Genomic DNA, 25,894 nt, shown 5'->3' on the forward strand with positions numbered 1-25,894 from the left:
GCTCTGGCCGGGCGGGCTGGAGGCATGAGCTCTTCACTGATCCCAGGGAGAAGGTGCTCCGCGCCAAGCAGCAGCAGCTGTGCTCAAGAGCAGGTCGAGTTCAGCTTCTGCACCAGGACCTCGGGGCTGTTCTGACAGGCAACCGTATTACCAAGGATGGGAGGACGTGACCCCACAGGGCTCCAGGGTCACTACCTGGCCTGCCACCACCCGAGGACAGACCCGAGATCAGTGGTCAGCCACATACCCTGCCCTGGCTGTCCTCCCTCTTAGGGACCACGAACATCTGCTGCTGACAGCTTCCCAAGTGCCGCGCCGCGCATACCGCCCCTGCCCACGGAGCACTCGCCCAGGGTAGGAGAGGATCAGAAAGAAGAGGCAAGGACCCCTTTTCTGGCTTCTGCCATCACGACGCGCAGGACTGCATCACACTCAGTCTCCAAAAACATGGCAGGCTTCTGGCTCACTTTCAAATTAGGTTTTTAATTAAATAAATAACGTCAAGGGGTCTTCAAGGCAGTATCACTTCACAGTGTAGGGCTTGGGGGGGGAAAGGGGGGAAAGAGTCCAGCATTGGGAACGGCTCAAAGTGAATGTGCTTTGTAAGAAGGAAAAAGAAAACCCCAACAAAAAACCAAAACCAAACCTCCTCCCCAAGTGACTCCCCCTCCCTGTCCCAGCCCTTTCCACCCCTCTCCCTTAAAGTTATGTGGAAAAAGCGCCACACTCATGTTGAAAGACCCCATGCGAATCTGTAAACAACACTGAAGAACATAAATAAGAGACATTTTTGCCTCCCCCAGCCTCCCCTCTCCTTTCATTAGGGCTTGAAACAAACCAAAGAAAAAATGGTTTCAGGAAAACTAAGAATGTTCTTGGCTGATGGAGAGGAGATGCCGAGGCCTGGCCCTCCCTGGGAGGGCTGCCCGTGCTCTCACCCTGCCTCCTCTTCTCCTTTCAGCCAAGGAGCTTCCTCTCCCCCCCAGAAAAGGGGAATCACAGCCTGGGCAGTTCCACTATGGAGCGGGCACTCGTATTTGCTTTCCGTTTCCAGCAATTGGGGACCTCCGGTTACTGCGTCTGTTGACAAAGCGATGCCTGGTCAAGGCAGCTGTGTGTGTCTGGAGCTCAGCACCTCTCAGCAGAGCTGGCCGGGGACCAAGACAAAAACCCCTGCTAATGCACGCAAAATGGGTCCGGGGCTTGGAAGATAAGAGATAAGGTCTGATCCTGTCACCCTGCGAAGCTTCCTGATGCTGTCTCCGTGCTCCCACTGCAGGGCTGAGCGCAACTTCACTAATGGCTTCCATCATCTTCCAAATCCACTGGCAGCAGAACCAACTGCAGGATCACAGCCCGAAGGCCTCTACCAAAACAAGCAAGAAACCTCAACCCAAACCCCTTCCCAAATGCAGAAAATGGCTGGGGGAAGGGAACATCTGCACCAGAGCCTTGCCCAGCAAGTCAGCAGACAGCATTCCCTGCATGGAAAAAAGGGGAATGAGAACATGTGGATTTAAGCCAGTAGCAAACCCCAGACCTGGAACAGATTCAGGAAGCGAAGCAGCTCCGGACTCCAGCACACCCACAAACATGCCACTGCGGCTCTCTGCACAGCAGCTGGCCACCTCGCTGCCATGTGGGGCCACCCTCATCACCTCCTCAAAACATTGCTAGTGGCAGTGAAGACATACTTTCCTCTCAGAAAACAGAGAGCTTTTTTGGTGACGCAGAAAGGGGCGTGTGCTCTCCTGCCTGGGACTCTGCTAGCACCAGCGTCCTAGACTTAGTACACTGGGAACTCAGCAACCTCCTCCTCCTCCCACAGCTGACAAATTGTTTGAACAAAGCTGGGAAGTTACAGATGTTTTCATCTGCATTTTCCCCTTTTGTGCTGCAGCAGTCAGCAAGGATCAAGTCATTCACTGCCAGTAACAGAAGCAGCAGCACTGCACCACTCTGGGGCCAACGTTGCTTTGTGGGTCTAGAATCTCCCTGTACTCCCAGTAAAAGTTCTCCACAGCCCAGCACTGCAAGGGAAGGTGAAAAGGACTTAAGTGCACACAGTGCAACTGCACCACGCAGTATCACTTTCCAAGACCTGATGCTTCTGCCAAAGGGCTGTACCAGGCCACATCCCACCGGCAGCTGGTGGTAGAGCAGGCAGGAAGACACGCAGAGCTGCGAGAGGTTTGAAACCCGCGGTGTGCCTGCCTGTCACGACCCACAGCTCAGGGGTGTGGGATAGCTGTTGGGAGGGGAACGGGGAGAATGACTTCTGTTGAAACACACTATCTGTGGGTGAAGGGCCAAGACTCCTTATCTTCCTTTGGCATCGCCATGCCCGTCTCTGCAGGCAAACTGGCCTGCAGCCCGGGCGGACTGTGCTCCCTGTGGATTTCCTAAGCTCTCGGACCTCCAGACTGCATCCTCCATCCCAGCCCCTGAAGTGCCGGTGATACACCCCCGTTCTCAAAGCACCTCTGCACTCAGACTGTCCCACTGGGGCCAAGGGACATTTCCCCTGTCCCGAGGCAGGGACTCTCCAAACAGCCTGGCATTACCTGGGGTGACACGTGGTCAGCGAAACAGGGGGTGATGGACCCCCCCCCACTAAAGCCAGCCACCAGCTTTGCGTGATTGTGTCAGAACACACTGGAGCAGAAAGGTGTTTGGTTTCACTGTAGCCTTGGATCAAGGAGGATGGAAAGACAGATTCTGACCAACAGCTCCAAACTGTCCCTACGGAACAGTGGAAGTTCCAGGATTTCACTCAGTCAGGTCAAAGTCCTTGCTGGGTCTGTGACAAGTTTGTGACTGGAAACTCTCACTGTGACAAAGGCTCTGACCGAGCCACAGGTGGTGGGCAAGCCTGATGAGCAGTCAGAAAACTATTTACATCTCCGATGCCAATGAGGCCAAAATCTGTGACCGATAAGGACACTTGCGCAGGGGCCACCACTGCCTCTGGGTCTCTGTCCAAATCCACAGGGCCAGCAATTAAAGGCAAACCCTCATTAATGTCTGCAGGGAGAGTGAAGTCCATGGTTATCGTCTCACCAGAGCTCCGCAATGTCTCCTGCTTCTCTGCTAGCCCTGGTCCTGCTGGCGGCAAAGCACAGAGCCCTGATTCTGAGGGGCTGACAGTGTGTCTTGTGCAGGAAGCTGAGACGGCGCCTGACGACGTCTCCTCCGTGGGGTCGAAGGAACAATTTGTCTCCGAAGGAGTACTGCACTCGTAGCCCTGCCCCGATTCACTCATGCTGCCCAGGCTGCAGGCTGTGCTCTCCACGCTCAGGGGCTCTGCACACCACAAAGGAGGAAAATGCAGGAGATGGACAGACAGACAGGGAGGGAGAAAGAAAGGGTGGGGGACAGCAAGTGAAAGAAAGCTACAGTGAGTCCGTAACATACAAAAAGCCAGAATCCAGTTCAATCCCACCTAATCACAACAGTATTTGTTTGATGGCAGAAATGTTTATTATAGCAACCAAGATCCCTGCCAGCATGTACTGAAGAAAGGCAAGATGCAGACAGCAGATGGGAGGCCATCAGTGTTTCTATGGAAATTAAAGGAAACCTCACAGAGACACTCCAAGATAAGCCAAATCCTAAGTCCCATCCCCTCATGCCGACAGCCCCGGGGAGGTGCCTACACAAAGCCCTCATCCATGGTAGGACAGTGAAGGAATGAACCCATTTAGGGCTCCCTGTGAGTCTTCTCACGGCCAGCTCGCTCTGAAAGCGGTTCGCAGGTACAGCCTGACTTCTGGTGCCTTAAATCAGCCTCCAGAGGACTTGCCTGTGTCTAGCGTGTCTGTGTGTTAGTGCGTTAGAAGCACCTAACTCAGGTGCCCAAAGTTAGTGCAAATACTTTTGCTTTGGGAATGACTTAGGCCCCCCCTCCAAGCCCAAAGCAGGCACAACTCTTTAAGTCACTACTAGTCAGTGTAGAGACAGACAAGTCTCCTTTGCTCACACCAAAATCTGCCCAGGGCTGGTATTTGACACAGGACAAAGTGAGTACACTGGCAAGGCATGGGGAGAAGAGCAACAGCTGGATAATGGCAACAGGAGAAAGGCAAAGGAGGGTCTGTGCTGCCAAATGAGGGAGACAAGTTATCCCCATGGCAGAGAGAAGAAAAGGAAGTTACCTGCGCTCTCTATTGCTATCTGATCTTGACCGAAGTGAGAATCCAGGCAGCTAGTTGCAGAGGGAATTGGTGGGGAGCTCCGAGAACGACTGGTATTTTCTACTTCACCCCCATCCAAGTCATTGTCGGTGTAATCCCTGTGGGGAAAGACAGATAGCACTGCCACCACCTGTTAAGCAGAGAGATGCAGGCAGGGAAAACAGTGACTGGGATTAAAACCCATCAACAAATAAAGCAACAGGACTGTAGAGACCTCACTAGAAGGAAAGTCCATCCCTTCTTGGTCTGCAGATCCCAGTTTAGACTCTGCACTGAGGCAATCGCAGTTAACTCAGTGTGGCTAAGACCAGCCCACGATAAACCAGAATGGGCTCTGTAGCTTTCCAAAACAAAGAGCTCTGCCCCCCAGCTCTCTATGAGCCCCAGCCCCTTCCAAAGCAAAATAAATGGTCAAATCCTCTCCCCAGGGAACAGCCAGCTTCACAGAACGACTGCAGTAGGTTGTGACAATGTTAGTGTGCCAGCAAAGAGCAACTGATGGCAGAATATTTTCCCACCCTGGGAGGGACTTGAGATTTCAGGTATTTTCCTGTCTTGCATCAGAATTAAAAAAAAATTTAAGACATCATCTAATGCTTTTAATTGATTCAACTTAAATATTTCATTTTGACCTTTTAAAACATTTCACTTTCAACCATTCTGAAAAGTATTTTCTGTAATTAGCATATATTTCAAAGTGAAGAATTTGCCTCAAAGGGGGGCAGCAGGGAAAGAAATTAATTCAGGCTCCGAAACACCAGAAATAGTGTATTTTTTAACTTAAAAAGCTCACTTCCCAAAACCTCATTGAACTGAGTTATTTCCTGAGATCAGCCCTGAATCCCTGGACACTAGTCTTAATTTTTGTGAATGCATTTGTCTGAAACAAAACAGTATTTTCTGACACAAGAAAGTCCACATCCAAGCAAATAATTACTTTATCTCCCCTCCCCACACAAACAGTGTTTATGTTGTGAGAATATCCAAGTGCATCCCTCCATGCTCCCACCCAAGAAACCTTCTAGAGCAGAAAGCGCAGTCTTTTAAGCGGAGGTGCTTTGCAGCAGGAATCTTCACTGGGAGGTTAATATTACTAATTTTAGTGTGAGAATATTCCACGCACGTGGCTCCAGGGTGGAGGACGTACTTCTTCCTTCCTAAACGAGTCTGCTGAGTGAAGTAGTCATAGCGCTCTGATTTTTTCCACATGTAGTAATACTCCACACACTCGCCCACTGACCGGGTGCGGACCTGAGGAGAAACATCATAGTCAGAAAGCCATGCATCAAGATGCATCTCATGGAGCAAGGACTATTCTCCCATTTAATCAGCACAGAAAATTAAGTGCATTACAGTAATTTATATTGCTATGGACACATCTATGCTGCAGAACAGAAGCACATACTGAGATTTCCAAGGTGGTAATTGGCCAGAGAAAGAACTCCCCACGGTGCACAATTGTTCTTGCAGACCGCAGTGTAGGTTCACACACGGCACATCCGCGCAGGACTTTCCTGCGCTTCCAGTAGCACACTTAACATCGAGAGAGAAAACCTGTATCCATTTTCACTGGCCAGCGTCAACATGCCCACAATTAATCAGCGGTAGAACTGGACTCTCTGGTTCTGCCAACTCCCAGCACAGCAGCATATGTCCTGGGGCCCAGCTCTCCCTACAACAGCGTCTTTTGTTCTAGAGGACCCCAGGGGACTTTACAAAACATCCACATGCTCAACTCACTCATTCACAGAAGTACTGCAAGGGCTGAGAGTTTGGAAAGAACTTTTGAGACTCCAGAAAGGGCTAATCAGTAATTAACTGACATCACTCATGCAGGTCAGTGTTGTTTGTGACTTCTCCCACCTGGAAAATAAGGCAGAGCAGGGCAATGAACAGCCCATCACCTGCTAGCATGAGTCAACACAAAGCCTGGGATTGGAACTCAGCAGTCCTGAACTTCTTGCATTAGCCAAGGCTCAAAACATACCTCTGGTGCAAATGCACGTGCCTTCCTCCCTTTGTCTTAGTGGGATGCAGGGGTGAGCATCCTTACCTTGTTTGCTTGGATAAGATGAAAGTTTTTCCCATGGACCCTGAAGCCATGTTCAAAGTTTCTACATTCTTCCTCACTCCAGGCACAAAGCTCATCTATAGCAGAAAGAAAGGGGAATTGGAGGAGATGTACAGAATCTAGAAAGGGTTACACGTGCCTTGACACTTGGGGTAGAACCCAAATATGGGAGGTTCTCACCTCTGATAACCTTCACGTTGAACCGTAACCTCCGCAGTGCCTCTTCTGCATTGAAGTTGCATTTAACCAGTTCATACAAAGCCTAGGAAACAGAAGAAAATTACTGACAGCATGTACCTGAGCAACACACCACAAACCAACCTGCTGATGACTCGCGTTCGTTTCATAACACTTATTTTTCCCCAGAAGCCACTTCGCCACTAACCCCAGCTTGACCATCAGCATAGATTATTCCACTTTTCAAGGCACTGGATTACAAACCCTGGGACTGAAAAGACGCAGTTCTACCAGCAGCTCTGCAGATTACAGGTGTGCCTCTGTGTTCCTGCAAACTTACTGTGAGAATCTAACCAAGCTAGCTTAGAGTAAACAACTGTTCTGAAGTTTCTTAGCCAAATGTTTGATCTGCTGGCTTCAAAGAAGAATTAGACAATGCTACAGAGGACAGATCCAAAAGGATGTTCCTGCTGCAAGCTCCGGCTCCGAGAGTTTGGGATACTGGGAGAAAACAGTCAAAACAGTACCCATTCTCTACTTGCCTAGTCTGTTACATGCTTTCCACAAACATCTGTTACTGTGTTGGAAGAAAAGTACTAGGCTAGACAGGCCTGTGGTCTGATCCACTACAGCCTTTTCCTGTCTTCCCAACAGGAGCGTGAACGGCCTCCTGAGACTGCAGCTGAGAAGCCACCCTCACTTATGCATGAAGCAGGAGCAGAGGATCACTGGACTTAGGTCTCATTCTCTTTTAAGTGGGTCTCTCAGTCAGGATCTCTGTAGGAAACGTTGCACTATCATGCCAGCACCATGAGGGTATCTGCAGGCTGCAAGAAGCCCCCACGCTTACCTGTTCATTGTCCTTCACCATCTCTCCTTCTGGCAGGCTGCTGCTAGAGAGCTCATCCCATCGCCGCTTCACTGCACGGTATAGGAACTCTTCAACCTCTCTCTCAGGGAGTATGTTTGGGTCCCAAAGCAGCTGATCTTCGTTCTCATAGGCTAACAGAAAAAGCACTGAAATAAGCTAATAAAACAGAGAATTCTGCTGCTTTTGAGAAACAGTCTGCATGTATGTGCATGGGAGAGACAGAAAGAGGGAGGAAATCTTTGCTTGGTACTCCAGCCCAGCACTAGAGATGACAACTCTCTCTGTGAAGCTACTCCATTTTCCCCTCTCAATTTTGGAGGCAGATATGCTTACTACTCTTTATACCCCTTTTAGAGCCCTAAGCACAGGCTCGGCTTGCTTCCACTTCTTCAGAAGGGTTGGTTGACAAGGTTTCTGTTACCACGTTCTCAGAGGTTGTTTCTTTGATTCATTAATCCTGGCAACTTAAAAACCCGTAGGTTCTAAGGTGTCTTTTCCAGCACACAGTAAACAAAAGGAGTGGGAGGCGAAGGCAGCTTTGAGCTACAACCATGACCCAGGCTCAAGACCCTCTCCCTGTCCTAGACGCAAAACTAAGCGGCTGCAAGGCTGTCCCTCCCCTGTGATCGCTTGTAATGCTCCTCCATGAGCTGCTCCACCCACACAGAATAGCAGGAGCACACTGCATCACTAAGTAATTCTTGCCCCTTTCAGCTTTCAAGGCTCTTACTCCACAAGAACACGGCACACAACAATGCAGAGATGTTTAAGTAAAGTAACAGCAGAGAGGAAAGCAAGAAGAAAGACTCTGCAATAAAAAACAACCAGAAATATTGAGATTTTTCTATTCAGATAAAAACATTAGAACCCTCTGTACTTAACTCATTTCTAGAGGCAAAGGAACCAACTCTTCTGCCCTGTAGAATCACTAAAATCAGGTCAGAGGCACTACAGGCAGGGCATAAAAGACCCCATCGGAATCTACTGTCAGTTTCCTTTCATTTCACACTGATGCGGACATACAGGTTATGGAAAACGCCCACTAAATCGGTGGGCTTCAATACAGAAGGCTGAGAGCACTGATAAAGTAACAGTGAAAAGTTCTGAGAACTATATTGGGTAAATCCGAAATAGTACTTGCAAAACTGATAACTTTATCTCCTAATTTGCTCAGAGTCTGTTAGGATAAAAGAACTAGGGAGGAAGCAAGTAATTTCTAAAGACATGGCTTTCTGTTAGCTATCTTGTTCAGAAATTCAACAAGCTGGTGCTAGTATTGCAGTAGTTACTAGGTGTAATCTGCAAATCAAGGCACCTCCATCTACTCTGCAGACATCCTATCAAACTGGAAACTGATCAGCTCCAGGCAGTACTGAATGAAAATAACTCTGGCTACTTAAGGAAGACGTCAGAGAAAAATAAATTAGAATATCTCCAGAAGGGTATTCCTTCTCTTTGGCTATAGCTGAGACCCCCTCCTCGAAACCTGTCACACCAACCCAGTTTTCACTGAGCTTCTTAGCTTCTGTAGCTGTATTACTAGCCCTATTCAAACAGGCTACTTTAAAGCTAGCTCAGGCGTAGCTGTAAATTTTGGTGTCAGCACTGAGAGGTGCCAAACCTAGAGACATAGAGCAGAACTGGTGAACCAGGGCCCCATCGGATGCCCGGGCCAGCAGCCCTACATCCAAACAAGGTACATAAAGCATGTTGCCTTACCTTTTTCACCATGCCTGTTTAAGTGGAGGATGGGAACAGTGGCTTGGTACTGAGGCCCAACCATGATCTCCTGAAATATCACCACAGAGAAGTGGGTAAATTGAAATGGAAAACGCTCCACGTAGGCACTGAGGTGTACTTCATGATTTAGGGACTATGACACCACGAGGGCGATTTATGTATCGCTAGTCCCCACTGTCACTATTACTTCTAGGGAACCCTGACTATTTTATAGGGTAACTAAAAAGATTTACTACCAACCAGATGATACTTTGGGGACCGTAGGCATTTACATAGTTTTAATGTTAAAGATATATGGCAAGAAGCTAAGGATGGAGATAAAGAAATGCAGAAGCTCTCCTGCAACCTTCACAACCAGGATGAATTTGGAAGTCTGCTCCTCTCTTTTGTGTGATGGTTCCCCCTCAGTAAATCCTGCTGGGAATATTGCACAGCATTTCACCTTTATAGGGCTACAGGCTGCAGTTTTAATTTACCAAGGCACAACAGCACTTTCCATATCTGAAGCAGAAGATAATTTCAGATACAGGTTCCAAGATTGTATTAAAAAACATCTTGCAACCCATATCAGCCACCTCCTTCCACAAAACGCAAGGTGCTGAGCAAAAGAAAATAAAAGAAATAAAATGTCTTGAGGAAATATCACAGTGCTTCGGTGTCATGCTTTCCTTGGACTCAGGCGCATTGTGTTAGCTCCCCTTCCCAGTGCACTCTCAGATCACTTACCTTCTTACACTCATTGGATGGGATGGAATCCTCCTCTGAATCCTCAGCCATGGAGGAAGCACATGGAGATGAACAGGGCTCTTTGTCTTCATCAGCAAGGAAGTTGTTTGCTTTGTGGGAAAGGAAAAGATCTGTAGTTATGATTTTTTTTCTCTGTTGCTCTATGTTCCCTCTCCTTCCCTTCATTTTCTGTCCTAAAGCTACTTTCAGCACGCTCCTCAGCAACAACTTACCTGTATTTTAATTTTCTCCTTTTAAATAAAAGGATTTGCACACTTGCCACACGGGTGGTGCCAACCAACCCGGGCTGCTCAGACTCCTTCGTTTTGCAGGCTAGCAGAAGGAATAAGATCACTTTACGCTGAGTCTCTCTCATGCACTTTGGCTTCCTGTGTATTCCGATATTTAGGAACTGCCACAATATATCACACCACTAGCACTACTGAATTTATTCACTTCTAGAGATGTCAGATCAGGTACTGATCTTTCAGACTGCAATTACAGCAGGTAGCAAAACAATTCTCACTTTGTTATGAGTTACAGCTAAAGAAAATTCTCTCTTCATCCCACTGCTCATCTACGCTCTATCATGTCCTAACAGATGCTCAGTAACACCACTGGCACTCAGGTTTATTTGCAGCCCCCAGAAGGAAAGTAGAAAAAATGATGTCAGAAAACTTAGTGACAAAATAAAGAAAAAACATTCTTGCCCTATTCTGCACATCACATCTAAGTAAAAGCCAATTACTTAGAAATTAGTGACACATACAGCCAGGCTGGTTTGGGAATAGGTCCGATGCATCGTGGGATGTGACGGATGGAGTCAGATCATCAGCTGAAGACTGTGTCTCCTCCTCTTCTTCCCCTGAAAGCAAATCCTTCGCTATTTGTTCCTTTTAACAACAACAAGAAAGTGAAAAATATTTTTAAATTTAAAAAAAAAAAAAGCGTGGGCGTGTGAGGCCTAGAGTAAAGCATTTCTGGCCAAAGATGGCCACATCCACAGATCTCCTCACCCTCCCATAGTTTCTCCAAAGTCAGATTCCCTCTCGCACTCCCCACCACCCCTAGATTATCTTCCCTAGAAGCACTTCTACAAGTGCCAAGAGTGGCTTCCTATGGAAGCCAGAAAGAGGACAAGCAAGTGGCCCTTTCTGTAGAGCTCCACCCAGAGCAAATATCTCAAAGATCCTGGAAGGAGGGGAAAAAAAAAAAAAAAAAAAAAAAAAAAAAAAGCAAAAGCTTTCTACAGACTTTAGCTAGGACAGGAGGAGCCATATCTTCAGCTGGGAAGATACAAACCTCCCCTGACTCTCCACAGATCCACATCTATGTATAAAGACTTGTAACCCAAGTTCCACAAAGCATTTTTACAGTGTTCTTTTTAAAACAGTTATCCTTTCTCCAGTCTCCTGTAAACTCTTTAAATTCAATTTCTGCACCTGGTGTTCCTCACTGGGACACCAGAACTAGGCAGACCCCTTCCCCCGGCATCAGCCAAATCTCACCTGAAAAGAGCTACTAGGCACCTCAAGCTCCAAGACAGTACAGTAACCTACAGCACAGGCTAATAGCATACACCCAAGCAGACAGCTGCTCTTACCTTATCCAGAGTCATATCTGGGAGATTTGGAGTAATATCATTGCTCTCACTGTCCTGCTCCGAAATGGGGTCAGATGCCTCATAGCCATAAAGTGCAAGCAGCTCCTCAAATGGCATTTCACTGCTCTGAGCGAGAGGAGGACAAAGCTTCATCAGGAATGGAACAATCACCGAGTACAACACCAGCTGTAGTGAACACAGAGATATGCAGAGGCAGTCAAGGCAGCTCTGCTCTTCTGGGGGCTCTGAACTGCCTCAGGTAACACTGCATAACGAAGGAGGCACAGTCTATCAGGACCCACCATAACCTGTTCTTCTCAAAGGTATAGAGAAGCCAGGAACTTTCACCCCAAAGCAATACAGTCAAGGGCATTTTAAAAATATACTTATTTTTTATACTAGATTTCATGCTGGTGAAGGGATGCCAAACAGCAGAACCATATTTATACTGAGGAGGGGAAAGAGCAAATCCCTATATTAGTCTTGTGCCTGACCTGAAGAGGCAGTCTCTGTCACCAAGAACACGCTTGGTGTTCCACTGACAGCTTTGTGGGTCCACATCATCTCATCTTTGTGGTTCCTCCACTGTGAAACGGACATACACCCAACAGCTGATGGCTCTTCAGCAAGGTGAGTGAAGACCACCTCGTCAGAGTGGCTACTTGGCAGGGGAAGACTCCAAAATTTACTGCTGCCACCTGTTGTCAAAACCATTCTTTCCTATCCAAATGCAAACCTAAGACTCATTGATGTGTGGACCTAAATACAGCACGCTGCCAGCTGAGCAAGCAAGTCAGAGTTTCACACAAAGATCTTTGGTACCAGTACTGTAAAAGCAAACAAGAAAATCCAGCAGGTAATTTCCCTTCCCCTCCCTTGCTGCCTTTACCTGAGAGGCACTGAAGCTCTTCTCCAGCTCTTCTAAAGATTTCTGCTTCTCCTGAGCATCATCATCTTCTTCCCTTTCTTCCCGTACACCATAGTTCTGTGAAAGGATCTCTGCTAGGTTCAGTCGATGATCAGCTGAGCCCATTGACACAACTGCAGGGATTAGAAGAAGTTGGGATACTAGCACCACCCTGGAGCAAATCTTCAGATGCAACAAAGCTTGGGATGACCCCCTCTTGTGCGTGCAGCCACGATAAGCCAGAGGAAGAGATTAGGTAGAAAGGAGTGAGAGGGGCCGGGGAACACAACTGAAAGAAGTCACTCTGTGAGCGCTAAATTGCAAAGCCTGGTTCTCGGCACATTCAAGTCCCACAACTGACTGAAAGCTGAATCTGAAGGTTTTCTGAGTATTTGTGTCTCTCTCCTGACTGGATTCGCTAATCTCGTAACATGTGAATGCACACTGCAGCCCTTCCTTCGTCCGAGGTATTTTTAGGATAATTACCCCTTATTGCAAGAATGGGCAAATGGACGCTTGTAGGAGCTTTGGCATCTTTAAGACTTTCCTCCTCTGTCAAATGGCATGGGAATCAACCAACAGGTTTGGACAATGTTGGAAGAAGGGAACAGACAGGCTGATCACAGGAGCCTTGTTTCTTCTGGAAACCAGACCAACAAACAGAAGCATACTTAAACTGTGGCTACCTGCTGCACTCTGAAGGCCAGGCTCTCCAGGACATAGACTGTGGGCTGGGTATGGCACCACCCTCGGACTCTGCCTGCCAACCGAGGCCTTCAAGAAAAGAGAAAAATATGGCTGAGACACCTCTTCTTAAAAATGTAACACACCTCCAGCCCCTTAACCCCACCAGCAAATGCAATTAATTTAATTTCAAAGCAGAAGTTAACAAAAACCACACAGGGTAGCATTAGAAACTGTGCTGTGCAAAAAGAGCTCTAGTCAAGTGTATTTAACAGCTCTTCCAAGCCTCCTCTCCTCCGAATTCATCACCTTCCCCTCAGTCTCTAACTGCATATGGCGGTGTTTCCGTTTTATCTTTTTTATCTTCAGCACTCCACTAATTATTTATCCTCTCACCAGTTTAAGACCTCAGATCCTTATGGCTTACGTTTTCACATAAAAAAAGGATTTTGACCCAAAGCCATTATTCTAAATACACGCATCGTGCTTGTTTGAACACAGCATTTTTATGAACTGACCCACTCTTTGGAGAGGCAATCAGAAGCAGCCGGCCACAACACGCTGGCTTCTCCCTAATGCCTCACCGCATCCAGAAGGCTCAGAGGGGTGAGCAAAGAAATTTAGAGCTGAGCAGGCAGCAAAGGAGTCTGGTAGGACTGCGAGTGGCACTGGCGAGGTGGGAAAGGGTGAGACAGGTAGACACCGAGAACAGGCACCTGCTTTCTGGCATTCAGTGCTCGGTCAGAAGTTCAGGCAGCAGTATGGGCTGAGGCCTGGAAAACAACCCAGAACATCTGCTGCTCCTTGGGCTGCTGTACATGGAAATGCTGTTCATCAAGTTCAGCCTAGGTAGGGAGCAAGCAGGTAATTAACCAATGCCTTTGTGTGACTGAGAGCATCCGACTGTGGAAGAAAATCATAGTGTCAGTCCCCCAGTCACCAATGACATCTTTTTATGATCCTCAGCCATTAATAATCTCAGCTGTGCACCATCACTCCTCACTTACTCAGTGGGAGCCAGGACATCTACAATGCTTCAGTACGAGGCTCTTACAACTTATTTAAGAAAACATAGTACAGCTTCACATCAAAATTCAGCCTGTAACAACAGAGCAAAGTATACACCAAAAAAGCCACCCCGGATTTTGGGTTCCGAGTTAGTGCCTTCAGGTATTAAGACACACATTGCAAATTCCATAACGACTAGAGAGGCAGCTATTTTCTAGGTATAATTACCACTAAGATAACGGTTGGCCTGGAAGGCAGCAGAAGATATTGCCATATGAGAGAAGGACCGAGAGGGAGGAAGGGAAAGGATCTGTGAAGCAGCTGTGGAATTCTTGCTCCTTCCTCTACCAGGACCGGTGAAAAGAGGATGCCTCTAGTCCAACTGGAGCACACACTGTGTGCTGCAATTCACCATCCCCGAGTGTCTGATTATTAGCAGCAAGATAACCCCACCGGAGACCACTTTGTCTGGCTGCAGGCAGAGCCCAGAGACTGTGCGCACTAAAAGGAGGAGTTTATGGGATAATGAAAGGAGAAGGGGACAGAAAGGATTCGGACAGCCTCCATTTTGAGGATGGTCATACCGGGAAACGGCTTCGTAACTCAGCAAAGTGTCAATGCCCCTTTGTTGGGCCTTGCTGGAATGTGACCAAGTACAAAACCCTCTTGGGTAAATCCTTCCAAGCAAACAACCCTGGTTTCATGAAAAGGATAAGGGCGAGGTCTACACTTACTCCCTCTAGTCTTGAGTGATTTGCAGAACTCTCCTTCCTGAGACAATGATCTATATATCGATTGTGCCTCCTTCGCACGGGGATCAATAAGGAGCTGCATGCAAAGGATTTTGAAAACAAAGACTGAAACTGTTAGCAGTGGATGGGCTGGCTTGAAAAGATGTCAAGAATACTTCAGGAACAATGAGATCTTATATTAATGATCAGGTGCTGAAATGAGGAGTAATAGTCAGTACAACAGGAAGACAATTCAGTAACTAATCACAAGTTTATTTCCCCAAAGCAGTAACATAGCATTAGAGCAAGTGGGAACTGCTGTGAGCTGGAGTCACCATAAAATAACTAGCACTGCTGTGTTTGGGCTGACAAAAGAAGAAACAAGTGACAGACAAAGCAAATGGCCCATTCCACACCCAAATTTAAACATGTCTGAAACCGAATTATCCCTCAGATTATTTACAAATCCAGAAGACCATAGAAACAAGAGTCAAAGTCAAAGGAGTAGGGGAGAAAGGCAGGTCTGGCTTAAATATGTAAATGACGACAGAGAGAATATTCCCGATTACACTGATTGCTGATGCCATGTGATGTGGAGTTATTTCATTTGAAGGTGAGGTAGCTGTAGTCTGACACTTCAAATCCAAATGTCACACAGGAGGCAGAAAATCCAACAGCATTGCATGCGTCAGAAAGACAGCAGCAACACGGAGATGCTACCAGATATCTCCAGATCAAGAATGGTTCTTGGCCAAGGTGTAGATGCTCCTGTTGCTGGTGACAGTTTTGGTCACCATGAAAGGTCACAGCGGTGAACTCCATTTATTTTGACAGTGCAGCATGATGCTGGAAAATGGCTCCTACATCCATGGGCCATTTAATCACAGCGGGGGGAAAAGGGAGATTGAATTCCTTTAATCTTGCTTTAAGTTTCCCAGCAGCTGCTTTCCTTCCACTAGTCTCTGCTTCTCAGGCATGAGAATAACTCTCCTCTCAAAAGTTACACAGCGGTTGACCAATTACTCACTCCTGTGTTTGTATTTCTGGATGACTCCAGCACTCCCTCCTTAATTCGGGACTCAAGTTTTTGAGCACATGGAACAAAGCAACAGCCACGTTTTAGAAAACGCAGGCAGAGGAAGAGCCTGAGCTGTTTGCACTGACAAAGCTGTTTTCCAGTGCAAAGCAGACTGTTTGTCCAGACAACTACCAGAGAAAACCCTTCAGGCTGAAACCACTCTTGCAAGAAAGTGAGGAAAAAGAGGGAAGGTTTCCCTTTCCAGTGTTACTACTTTAATAACTAATGCGGTTTCCTGAGCTAGCTTAACACGTATTTCAGACTCAGTGAGAAGTGTTCCTTGTTCCTTTGCCTTGTCCACACTACTCGACATGGGTCTGTTCTCTATGAACTCCAGCTGTAGCCAGAGGGAAGTGGTATGGATGGAAACGGATTCACCCTGTAAGCTATGGACTTGAAAGAGCAAAAAACGAACAGAGGACAAGACACACAGATAATCTCCTGCACTGCTCAGGAAAATCAGTGCCCAAATCACATGCTGTTGCAATGTCACAGCAGAGATACTCCTCAGTTCAAACCCGTTCTGTGAGACAGTGACAGCTCCTGGATCTCCTCAAGACAGAGACCTCTGTGCACAATGGCAATGTGGTGCAGTGTGCCAGGGCAGCACTTCAGCATGTCACATCAGCCCGACAACGTGCCAAAGTAACGCTTCGGCCCAGATGAATGCAGCACGCTTCGTGCTCCACCAAAGGCAGCAGCGAAGACCAAACCATTCTGGCTGGGACGGCAGGCAGGCCAGATGGCACCTTCCTCAGGCAAAACGCTGAAATACCCTGAAAGCAAGGCCCTGCCGTCAAACAGAAGTTGCTTCAGCTAGTGGTGTTCTGAGATCCTGTGGCAGAGCAGCCAGCTACCTCAGTGTCCCAGCGTCCTTTTCGCACATCGTGGTCACCACAAGGATCTTGTGATGGAAATGAAGCGTGGATGTGCCGCGACAACCATTACGACAGAACGGGGATATTTCAAGGATGTGTCAAGACCCGACAGGGAATGGAATCACCAACCATAAGTGTGGTGGAACGACGGCAGTAACATTTCAACACGACACGCCAAGACAAACATGGCATCGCAATGGGAGAGGCAGCAGGGGCGTCCCGACCCAGCACCAGAGCAAAAGCCTTCCTCACGGGCCCGCTTCCTCGGCAGGGCAGTTCTCCTACTCCCAGCCGAACTGCTCCTGCTGCATTCCCCAGTCCTCTGCCATTCCCGCGTTCCCAGCCTCCGTGCTCTCCCGCTGCTCAGGCCCTGTCGCTCACCTCCAGCTTTTGCAAGCCCCTTTCCAGCAGCTCTGCACCCCTCTGATCCCAGCTCCCCAGCGACCCCAATGCTGTCGGACCCTGCTGTGCTAAAGCCTCGGGGGCTCCAGCTTCGCTCTCTGCCGCCGCACCTCTCTGCCAGCCTTCCGGACCCTCGCTGCCCCGCGGTGGAAGCACCCCTCGCTGGGCCACGGGCCCAGGTACAGCGGCCGCGGTCCAGCCCCGGCCGCGCCACCCGGCCCGGCCCCGGCCGCTCACGCGGGTCCCCGGGCCCAATGCCCCTTCAAGCGCTTCTCCCGTGCGCCTCTCCCGGAGGTCCGGCCACGGGCCCTCCGCCGCGGGCGGCCCCGCTGCTGCCTCCCCCGGCGCCGGCGGGAGGGCAGAGCCGGCGCCGCTCCCCGGGCTCGGGCGCTGCCCCGCCGCCCGCCCCAGCTCTCCCGCCGGGTCCCGCCCAGGCACCCCTTCCCCTGCCACCCCCGCAGGTCCCCCCGGCCCCAGGCCCGCCCCCTGCACCTCGGCCCGCTGCCGCCCGGGGCCCCAGCGCCGCTCGGCCCGAGTGCCCCCGCCCCGGCGGGCCCCGCTCCGGCGGCCCGCGCCGCCCCGTCCACCTCGCGGCCGAAGGACCCCGGCCCTGGACGGCCCCGGGCTGCCGGGGCTCGGAGAGCCCCCGGTGTCCCCGCCCGGCCGGGGGAGGCGGGAGGCCCCAGGCCCGGCCCGGCCCGGCGCGACCCCGGCGGCGGCTCACTCACCTCCGCCATGGCCGAGCGCGAGCGGCGGGGGGGCGCGGGGCCCCGGATGCGGCGGCGGCCGCTCATTGGCTGCGGCGCCGCGAGGGCGGGGGAGCGCCGGGGGCGGGGCGGGGCGGGGCCGGGGTCAGGGGGCGGGGTCAGGGGGCGCCGGCGGCGGCGGGGCCCGGGCTCGGGCCGGGCCGGGGCCCTTCGCCCGCGGCCGGAGGCGCCGCTGGGGGCCGCTCCCGGGAACCCGGCGCCGTTCGGGCCGAGCGCCGCTGCCGCCACCTCCCGGAGACGCCCCTGTGAACCGGCGTGGAGAGGAGGGGAGGCCGCCAGGCCACGAACGCGCCGTCAGACCCGCTCCGGGGTCCTTGGTGTGAAGGGCCCGCGGAGCCCGAGCAAGTGAACACACGGGGACGGGGACGGGGCGGCCAGCGGCACACGGAGCCCGGACCCCGCGCTGGGCCGGGGTCGCCGCAGGGAGGAGGTGCTCGCCCTCGGCGATGCCTGCGTGCGCGCCCGTGCCCCCGCGAACCGCCGGCGCTGGGCCCCTTCCGCGGCCGTGGCGGGGGGTGTACGAGGCCTGCAGAGAGCCCGCAGCCCCCCCGTGCTGAGCCCCGCTGGGGACAGCCTCAAACCGGGTCATGGGACAGAGATACGGCGGGGACCGCGCGCGTCGGGGGCTAAAGCAGTGCTCCCAGCCGCAACCTGCGCTTTTTAAACGCCAAAGTTAATGGATCACAAAGGCTGAGTCTGCAGGAAGCAAGCCTTCCGTGACTCTTGCTGAGCCACTTGTTGATAAAAAGTCACCGCATCTCATTTCGCGGTCACAGAAGAGGGGAATCAGGGTAGGAGCCCAGGAGCGGTCCCTGCCTTGCAAGGACCAAAATGTAAACGCTCTTTTCTGGTTCCTTGCTGTGGCTGCGCTTGGAGAACACCAGAGATGCACGTATGGAAGCTGCTTGATGGGTCTTCTCAGTTCTGTTTAACTAATGACGAGCCACACGCTTCCAGAGCATGAGCCTCCAGTGCGCTTTGTTCTCCTTTAATGCCGCAAATCTCCAGGGCTTCCTGTAGCAAACCGCCCTGCCAGGGGACCCTTCCATCCCTCGGGGACCCGCAGCTGCAGCCACTGGGCCAGCACTTTTCTCAGGGTGTGCATTAACGAGCTGCCAACGCAATTGGCAGGACACGCAGCTACATTAGCCACCAGATCTCACCATTTGATCGTGTCCGGTAGATCGTCAGTCAGCTCAAGCCAATGCCTCTCAGGCTGTGACCAGATCTGCCTCTGACAGCAGCGATCCAGCCGCAGAGCTGTGCCCGTGGAGGCTTTCTTAGCGCTCAGTCATTAGGAGTAGCCTCCGCACCCAGCACCCTGGCAATTTGCTCTGTGTTGGGTTTCACTCACACTTTTGAGCTCAGGAAGCAAAGTGTTATCAAGTGCTTCTGAAGTGGCGGTGGCCCTTGAGCTGAGAACCAGAGCACTTCAACAGGCCTTTATTCCTTCACACAGATCTGTTGAGCTCTTCTCAAGGACTAACAGATTGCAGATGCTGTTTATTGAATTAAAAAAGTAACCTTGTCTCTAGCTTTCAGAGAAACGTCTACAAAAACCGCTTTCTGTCTTGCTCCCAACAGTGCGTCCAGGCGTGTTGTCACCATAAAAACCAGAAAGGCCTGGGTTTGGGGTCAAAATCCGGGAAGAGTGAACTATTCCGCAGCATGAATTTTCAGGCCCTCTGCCTGTTTGCAATTTGCTGCAGGAGCCGTCTTTGCTGGTCTGCTGCCTATCCAGCATGATCTGGGAAGCGGTTCAGGCAGCCCATGGGACTGGTTATCCACAAGTCGCTGTGCCCATCCCGCAGACACTCGGTATCCAAACCGCAGGCTGACTGCACAGGGCAGGCTGCAGGCTCTTGTGTGAATTCATGTTCGTGCTTTGATATTAGCTTTCCCTTGGTCTCGCAAAGCAAGTGTTGCTCTCCTGAATGTTTGGAAGGAAGGACTCATTGCAGCAAATTTCTTTTAATTCTTCATGACAATTGCCCAGCTCTACTCGTTATTTGAGTGCTGCTCCAGGAGCTCAGCTCTGCTGACCTGGAGCATTGTCTGTGCCAGCTTCTGCTGCTCTGTTTAATGATTGCAGTGACAACTGCCAGGCTGAGTCTCTCCAAGCAGCTGCACTTCCCTGAGGGAGTGGTGAAACACTTTTCAGTAGACACTTCCATTGCCCAGTATGTTAATGTCTGTCCTCAGAATTACCAGGTGCAGTGATTCTCCATCCTGCAGCCACCACCAGACTCTGAAGCCAGCACTCAGCCTGTTCCTGGTGCCAGGCTGCAGAGCAGTTAGTGTGTGACCAAAGGCAGCCCTGCATCAGCACAGTAAGTCAGAGATTTTAGCACCTGACATTCACTAGTTTGAAATTTTCAAAGGCCTTTAAAAAACATGAAGGGTATTAGAATACAGGGTGGCTTAGGCTCCCCAGGTATTTGCAAGTGATTAGTCATGACTCTCCAACAGCACGCTGGTTTGCAATCACTGCTCTGTGGACAAAGATGACAAAACATAAAAGGGTGAAGTGGCTTTGGCTGAATCCAGGGTCGATTTGGCTGCCAAACTGGGGTGGACCTAGGTCTTGCCCTCCTTTCTCTCCTCTGCTTGTGCTCTACCCGGTAAGAATGCTGCTTCTTGGAAAAGCTTTACAGCCCTGAGACAAACAGCAAATACTTTTTCACCTGATGCAGTTCAGCAATGGGGTGTTTAGCCACAATAGGAAAAAAATTATATCAGTATTGGGAAAGGACTGACCCCTGCCTAGGGAAAGTAGAGGTTTGTGTCTGGATGTGTCCTGCCACGCGGCAGGCATCTGCAGAGTGAAGGATGGTCTAAATGCAGAGGAGGCAATAGAGCTGTATGTATAAACTTTGACTATAAAGAAACACTTGGTTTCCTGTTGGTTGTGACTGTTGACAGACAAAAGAACAGCTTTTAACACTTACCAAAGTAGTTATGAATTAAGCTTTGGAGAAGCATCAGTTTTCATGAATGCTAGATGGAGCTATGCTACTCGCAAATAACATACTAGTTTAGGTTTTCAGACAAGCATTTATACTTCTGAAGCCTGCTAGCTTCTCAGGATCCACCAGTGCTGTCAACTGTTTATTGAACACACGCAATTTACGCAGCTCTTTTCCAGGTTAGTTAAGGCAGCCCAGCCACCCAAGTAAGGCCAGCTGATAGGATGGGTGGGTTGAGGTGATGCGTCATGGCTATAGAGTTCCCTTCTTGTACCTATTGTCCTCCCTCCCTCCCGACAAACCACTTCAAGTCATCACAACCCACAAATACAATTTATTTACAGTCAAATATTTATTATTATATAATAGTCTGCGCAGGGCTCACAAAAATACGTGCATTATCTACAGATGTGAGTAGATAGTTTTGTACCTGATGGTTCTATCAGTCACCAGTGCCTGAGAACCCTTTACAAATATTAGGCCAGGCTTATGGAGCTCATGTCACTGGTCCCATAGGAGTGGCTCATGAAATACAGACCATTCTTCCTTTTGAGCTTCCTTAGCCTGTGGATCACACAGCTGATGTCTTTTGATCCCGGCATCTTGCACCTCAAGGCAGCACCTGATAATAAGCGAGCAAGTCTCACTCTCAGCTTAACGCCAACAGGTCTTAACTTGGGATTCCTGCCGACCCTGTGCTAACGATTCTCTTGCGGGGGTAGACATTCGCTCTTAATTGCAAAGCAGTGATGAGCTTCCTGTGGGGAATGCCCCCGTTCAATCCAATTGTTACTGATCTTATCCTTCTCAGAGTTGACAATACCACAGCCCTGACACAGCAGCCTGGTCCGATTAAAAAATTCATCTTTCCAACAGTTACAAGGTTTTAGAAACCTGACAAACCCTTTGCTTTGGCGCTGGTGGGATTGACCCTGCATCCAGTGAAGTTCCTGTATTTGAAATGGACACTGAGGGCAAATTCCTATCCCATGATTTCCCTACCTAATTGCCTGCATTGAAGTGCTGTGTAAGTAACAACTGTAACTGCTGCTTGCAAAGAAAAGCAGAGAAGAAACATGCTAGTGTATACACAAATGGACGCAGAGGCATTCAGAGCCATGTAAATCCCCACTTTGATTTCACTCATACCAGCATCACTTCTCTACAGCCAAAGGCACGGCCCTGGGTGGGCCCTGGTGAGCAGAATCTGACCCCAAACCTGTTTCTGAAGAAAGGAGGTATGGGACAAGCCTAATAAGAAACACAGACCATGCCGACAAAGGCAGGACAGTATAAAGTCCCCCTGGTGCATCCCTCCTGCCCCGCAGCGTTTCATCCTACCTTTGCACAGAGCAGATGAAGCCCTGGGCTCAGGGGAGATGCAGGGACAGGGCTGCCTGCACCCCTCCGATCCCATTGCCCAGCTCCAGCCAGTACATAGCCACAGCCATGCGTAAAGGCCTTAAAAAAGCTCTGCAGGTGCCCCCATCCCGGGCTGCCCAGCCCCACCTGCTCTCAGGAGCAGCCCCTTGGTGCTGGGGGCTAATCGCAGAATTAAAAAGCTGTAATCAGCAGAGGATGCTCTCCCTTGCCTGTTTCCTCGATAGCACTGCCCACAAGTGTTTCTTGCTGATGTCAAGTAATTAAAAGCAGGTGCTTCATTCCAGCCTTGACAGGGGATGCATGGAGGCCAGCCTTGCCTGGACTTGGGTCCCCATGTGACGGGGCAGCGTGGCCCCAGGAACCCCCTGTCCACCCAGCCAGGGGGCTCGACCCCCTTCCAGCCTTGAGTTTGTCTCTGCCAGCCCTTAGCCTGCGCACACACGTGTATACCTGTGCCTGCACACACACGTGTTCCTGCATACCCCCCGCACACTCACCCCTGCGAACACCCCCTCCTCGCCCCGCTACCAAGGGAGCAGCCTCAGACACTGCTTGGTGGGCTGCATGCGTGCCACCCTGAGCTGGTGGCTCCAGGAGGGAGCTAAATGAAGCAGCACTGATGAGGAACTCATTAATTCTGGTGCCTGTCAGCCTTACAGGATGATAAAACGCTGCATCCTTCTGGAGCAGCGGGATGCAGCAGCAGGACTAGAAGGGAGCAGAGCCGGCCGTCCCGCAGCCCTCCTGCAGCCATCCCTCCACCCTGCGCCCCTCCGTCCTGACATGCATCTTGCATCCAGCCCCCCATCTGCCCCTGGCACATCAGGGAGCATGAGAGCACCCCAGAAGGGATGAGGGGGTTGTGGGGTGGACAAGGCCCCCTGCACGTGTGGGTTATCATCTGCTGGGTTTTTGCAGACACTGCATTCACTGCGGCTGCGTGCCCGCAGAGGCAGAGGTGGCTCTGCTGTGGTTTCGTGGGGTGTGTGGGGCCAGCTGGCATGCAGAGCACGTATGACTGCCCACCTCTTGGGCCCCACGCACCCGCATGTGCCTTGGCGTGGCCACCGTGCACCAGCGTGCCCGTGTGTGAGCGTGTGCTGGTGTATGGGGTGGCAGTCCGTGGGACGCCAGCACGTGTTGCTCCCACCGCCTGGGCACCGGCTGAGGCTCCCGTGGCGGAGCACGCCTGGCAGCGCTCCTAATGAATTCAGCGCTGCCCTTCACATCAAACAGCCACATGAGAAGGTGTTTTTCAGCCCCATCTTTATTCAATGCGCCAAACGCCACTCCTGCGCCTCACCCTTGCAAACATCTTGTTCACAGCTGCAGCTTCAAAAGGACCAAGGGAGAAGGAGGGGGAGGCTGCGAGGTGCAACACAAAGCCAGGGAGTGCACTGGGACTGCCTGCCGTCACCATCCTCCATCAGGGAGGAGCTGAGACCCCCTGGACACAACCCCGGCTCTGCTCCCCTGAGATGCCCATGGCCAGCCGTGCTGCTGGGACCTGCCTGTCCGCAGCTGCCCCGCAAGGCGATGCGAGACGCCTCTGACAAGGTCTGGGGCTGGACTGGGGCTGGCGGCATCCCACAGCCTAGCAGAGGGGCAGGAGGTGGATGGAGGGCAAGGGGGGTCTGTCCTACTGGGAGCTGCCTCTGCCCCCTCCTCTTCCTCCGTGCTCCGCTCTCAGCCCAGCACCATCCATCTTGCAGGGCTGAAACCCAATTACCATCCCAGGGAGGGGGATGGTGCAGCCGGCAGAGATGCCCATTAGCTCCGGGGAATGGAGATGGAGCGTTAGGAGCTCTAATGGCTTCTCCACAAGCCCTGATGTCAGGCTGGCTGCCCCGGCTGCATGGGGCCTGCAAGCCTGGGAGGCTGCTGTGAGCATGGGGGGCACCTCCAGCCTCCCACGTGCCCCCGGCTGCCCCCAGCTCCCTGCCCTACTCGGTGGCACCTCTCCTCCCCGATGCCATCTGTCTGTCTGCCTTTGAGTGCTGGATGATGGACAGACAGCACGCTGCATGGTGGAGAGCCTCGCAAGACAAGCTAGAGAAGGGTCCCATGGTGGGTGGGACGGGGACAGGACCTTCCTGCACTGGGGTGATGCCAGCAGCAGTTACATCGTGGTTTGCACCTCTTGGCAGGGATCTTGACACAGATTTTGAGCTATGCACGTGCAAGCACATGCATGCATGCTTGCATGCGCTTGCACGACTTAAAGCCACTCCAAAACCTGCAGGAGCCGCCCCGAAGGGTGGCCTGGCCATCCCGGCTGTAAGGCAGCCCAGAGCTGTTCCCTCCACACCCTCCACTGGTCCCATCGGCCAGAAGGACGCCTGCTGATCTCTGAAGTTTAATTAACCCTGTCTCCCTCCTGCGCAGCCTTCCCTTCCTCTGCTCAAATGCCACAAATGATCCTATGCAGATGCTAATCTGCAGAAGGAAAAAAAAAGATTCCACATTTAATTGCAGAACATGAAGATATTACAGGGTCATTAAAACACCATGAATATGGAAATGAAATCCACAGGCATCCATGCAGATAATGGCAGGGAAAAGGGAGCCGCAGGTGAAGCTGAAAGGTGGAAAGGTGGAAAGGTCGGCTCCGGCTCCATCTGGATGCATCATTAACCCTGCTCCAGGCAATCTCCAAGGGCCAGGGAGGGGGGAATCTTGGGGGTCTCGGGTGTCCTGGCCTCGCCCTGCAGGGCCTGCAGTGGGTGGAGGGTGGTGCTGCCCGGGCAGGAGCCCAGCGGCAAGGGCTGGCCCTTGCTGCAGGCTCTGGGGACCGGCCTCTGCCTGCGGCGGCAGGAGCCCCCAAAGGCGGCTCAAGTCCCCACCGAGCCCGGTCTGTGGCTGGCGACTCCAGCCCCAGGGCTGTGCCAGCAGCGGGCGGCGGGCCAGGCTCGCATCATACCCGGCATGCCTGCTTTGCCCATGCTCTCGCACCGCTGCACGCACCAGGGCCCAGCCTGGGCATGGGGGCTCAAGACAGGCTCCCAAATCTGCTCCAAATGCCAGGGACAAGTGCTGCGGGACAGGAGGGAGCTGGGACTCGCCTCTGACCTGGAGCTGTGGGACCTGACGGCAAAGGGAGGAATGCTGGGACGGTGGAGCCAGATGGGAGCTTTTGCTCTCTGGGGGCTCACTCCCACCCCGGGGAGGCTGTGGGGCCAGGGCTTGTCCCCATGTGCACCTGGGCTTGTTAGTGGGCTGATCCCAGCACTTCATCTCCCCTCCACCACTCCCAGCAGCTCAGGCTCCATCCCACCACACGCTGCCGGTTTGACACTGATGTGAGCTGTTGAGCGGAAAAAATTAATAGGGGCCTCGCTAATTGGAGCTGAGCCACCAGGAAAGGGAGACAGGGCTGGACGGGGCATCCCCATCTGGAGGAGGCAGGGTGGCTCCGACATCCCGTGGCTGCAGCTGGGAAAGGGGGTGCGGTGGCGTGGGGTGGTGTGGGGTGGCAGGGCCAGTGGGCAGGGTGGCAGGCAGCCACCGCCATCTGGACTTGGGGGCTGTTGGCTGTGCCTGGGGCACTGCCATGCCTCTGTCCTTGCAGCCTTTGGGACGTCCCCAAGGAGCTGCAGCCCCCTGGGCAGCACAGGGCACTGGGGCCTTGATGCCTTCACTGGGGAGCTGCTGCCCTCGCTGCCACCAGCCTGCACGTCCTGGGCGCAGCCAGCACCAGGAGAGCGAACGG

At 51.7% G+C, this 25,894-nt stretch overlaps 1 protein-coding gene across 14 annotated transcripts; it reads right to left on the reverse strand.

Annotated features, from left to right (window-relative positions):
• Positions 1–701: 701 nt before the first annotated feature.
• MIER2 (MIER family member 2) lies at positions 702–17,843 on the reverse strand. Of its 14 annotated transcripts, none has more exons than XM_082331196.1 (14): positions 17,798–17,839; positions 12,975–13,062; positions 12,271–12,422; positions 11,382–11,567; positions 10,548–10,671; positions 9,779–9,888; positions 9,032–9,101; positions 7,292–7,458; positions 6,445–6,526; positions 6,247–6,341; positions 5,317–5,444; positions 4,155–4,291; positions 3,061–3,303; positions 704–1,366 (listed from the first exon to the last, which is right to left on the reverse strand). In XM_082331196.1, the coding sequence occupies exons 1-14, from the start codon at positions 17,804–17,806 to the stop codon at positions 1,350–1,352; spliced, it is 1,608 nt and encodes a 535-aa protein (XP_082187322.1). In that variant the 5' UTR covers positions 17,807–17,839; the 3' UTR covers positions 704–1,349. The 14 variants fall into 14 exon arrangements, with proteins under 14 accessions (XP_082187325.1, XP_082187322.1, XP_082187321.1 ...); XM_082331195.1 differs by having other exon boundaries at positions 704–1,481; XM_082331193.1 differs by adding an exon at positions 13,491–13,817 and having other exon boundaries at positions 706–3,303; positions 17,798–17,843.
• Between the last annotated feature and the right edge of the window lie 8,051 nt (positions 17,844–25,894).

Source organism: Platalea leucorodia (assembly GCF_965183815.1).
Source record: "Platalea leucorodia genome assembly, chromosome: 21".
Classification (NCBI taxonomy): Eukaryota; Metazoa; Chordata; class Aves; order Pelecaniformes; family Threskiornithidae; genus Platalea; species Platalea leucorodia.

Coding starts and splice junctions, on each gene's coding strand:
- MIER2 (XM_082331192.1), bottom strand. Junction 9,889..10,547: donor ATTCCCAAACCAGCCTGGCT/GTATGTGTCACT, acceptor TTTCCCACAAAG/CAAACAACTTCCTTGCTGAT. Junction 6,527..7,291: donor TGGTGAAGGACAATGAACAG/GTAAGCGTGGGG, acceptor TCTGTTTCCTAG/GCTTTGTATGAACTGGTTAA.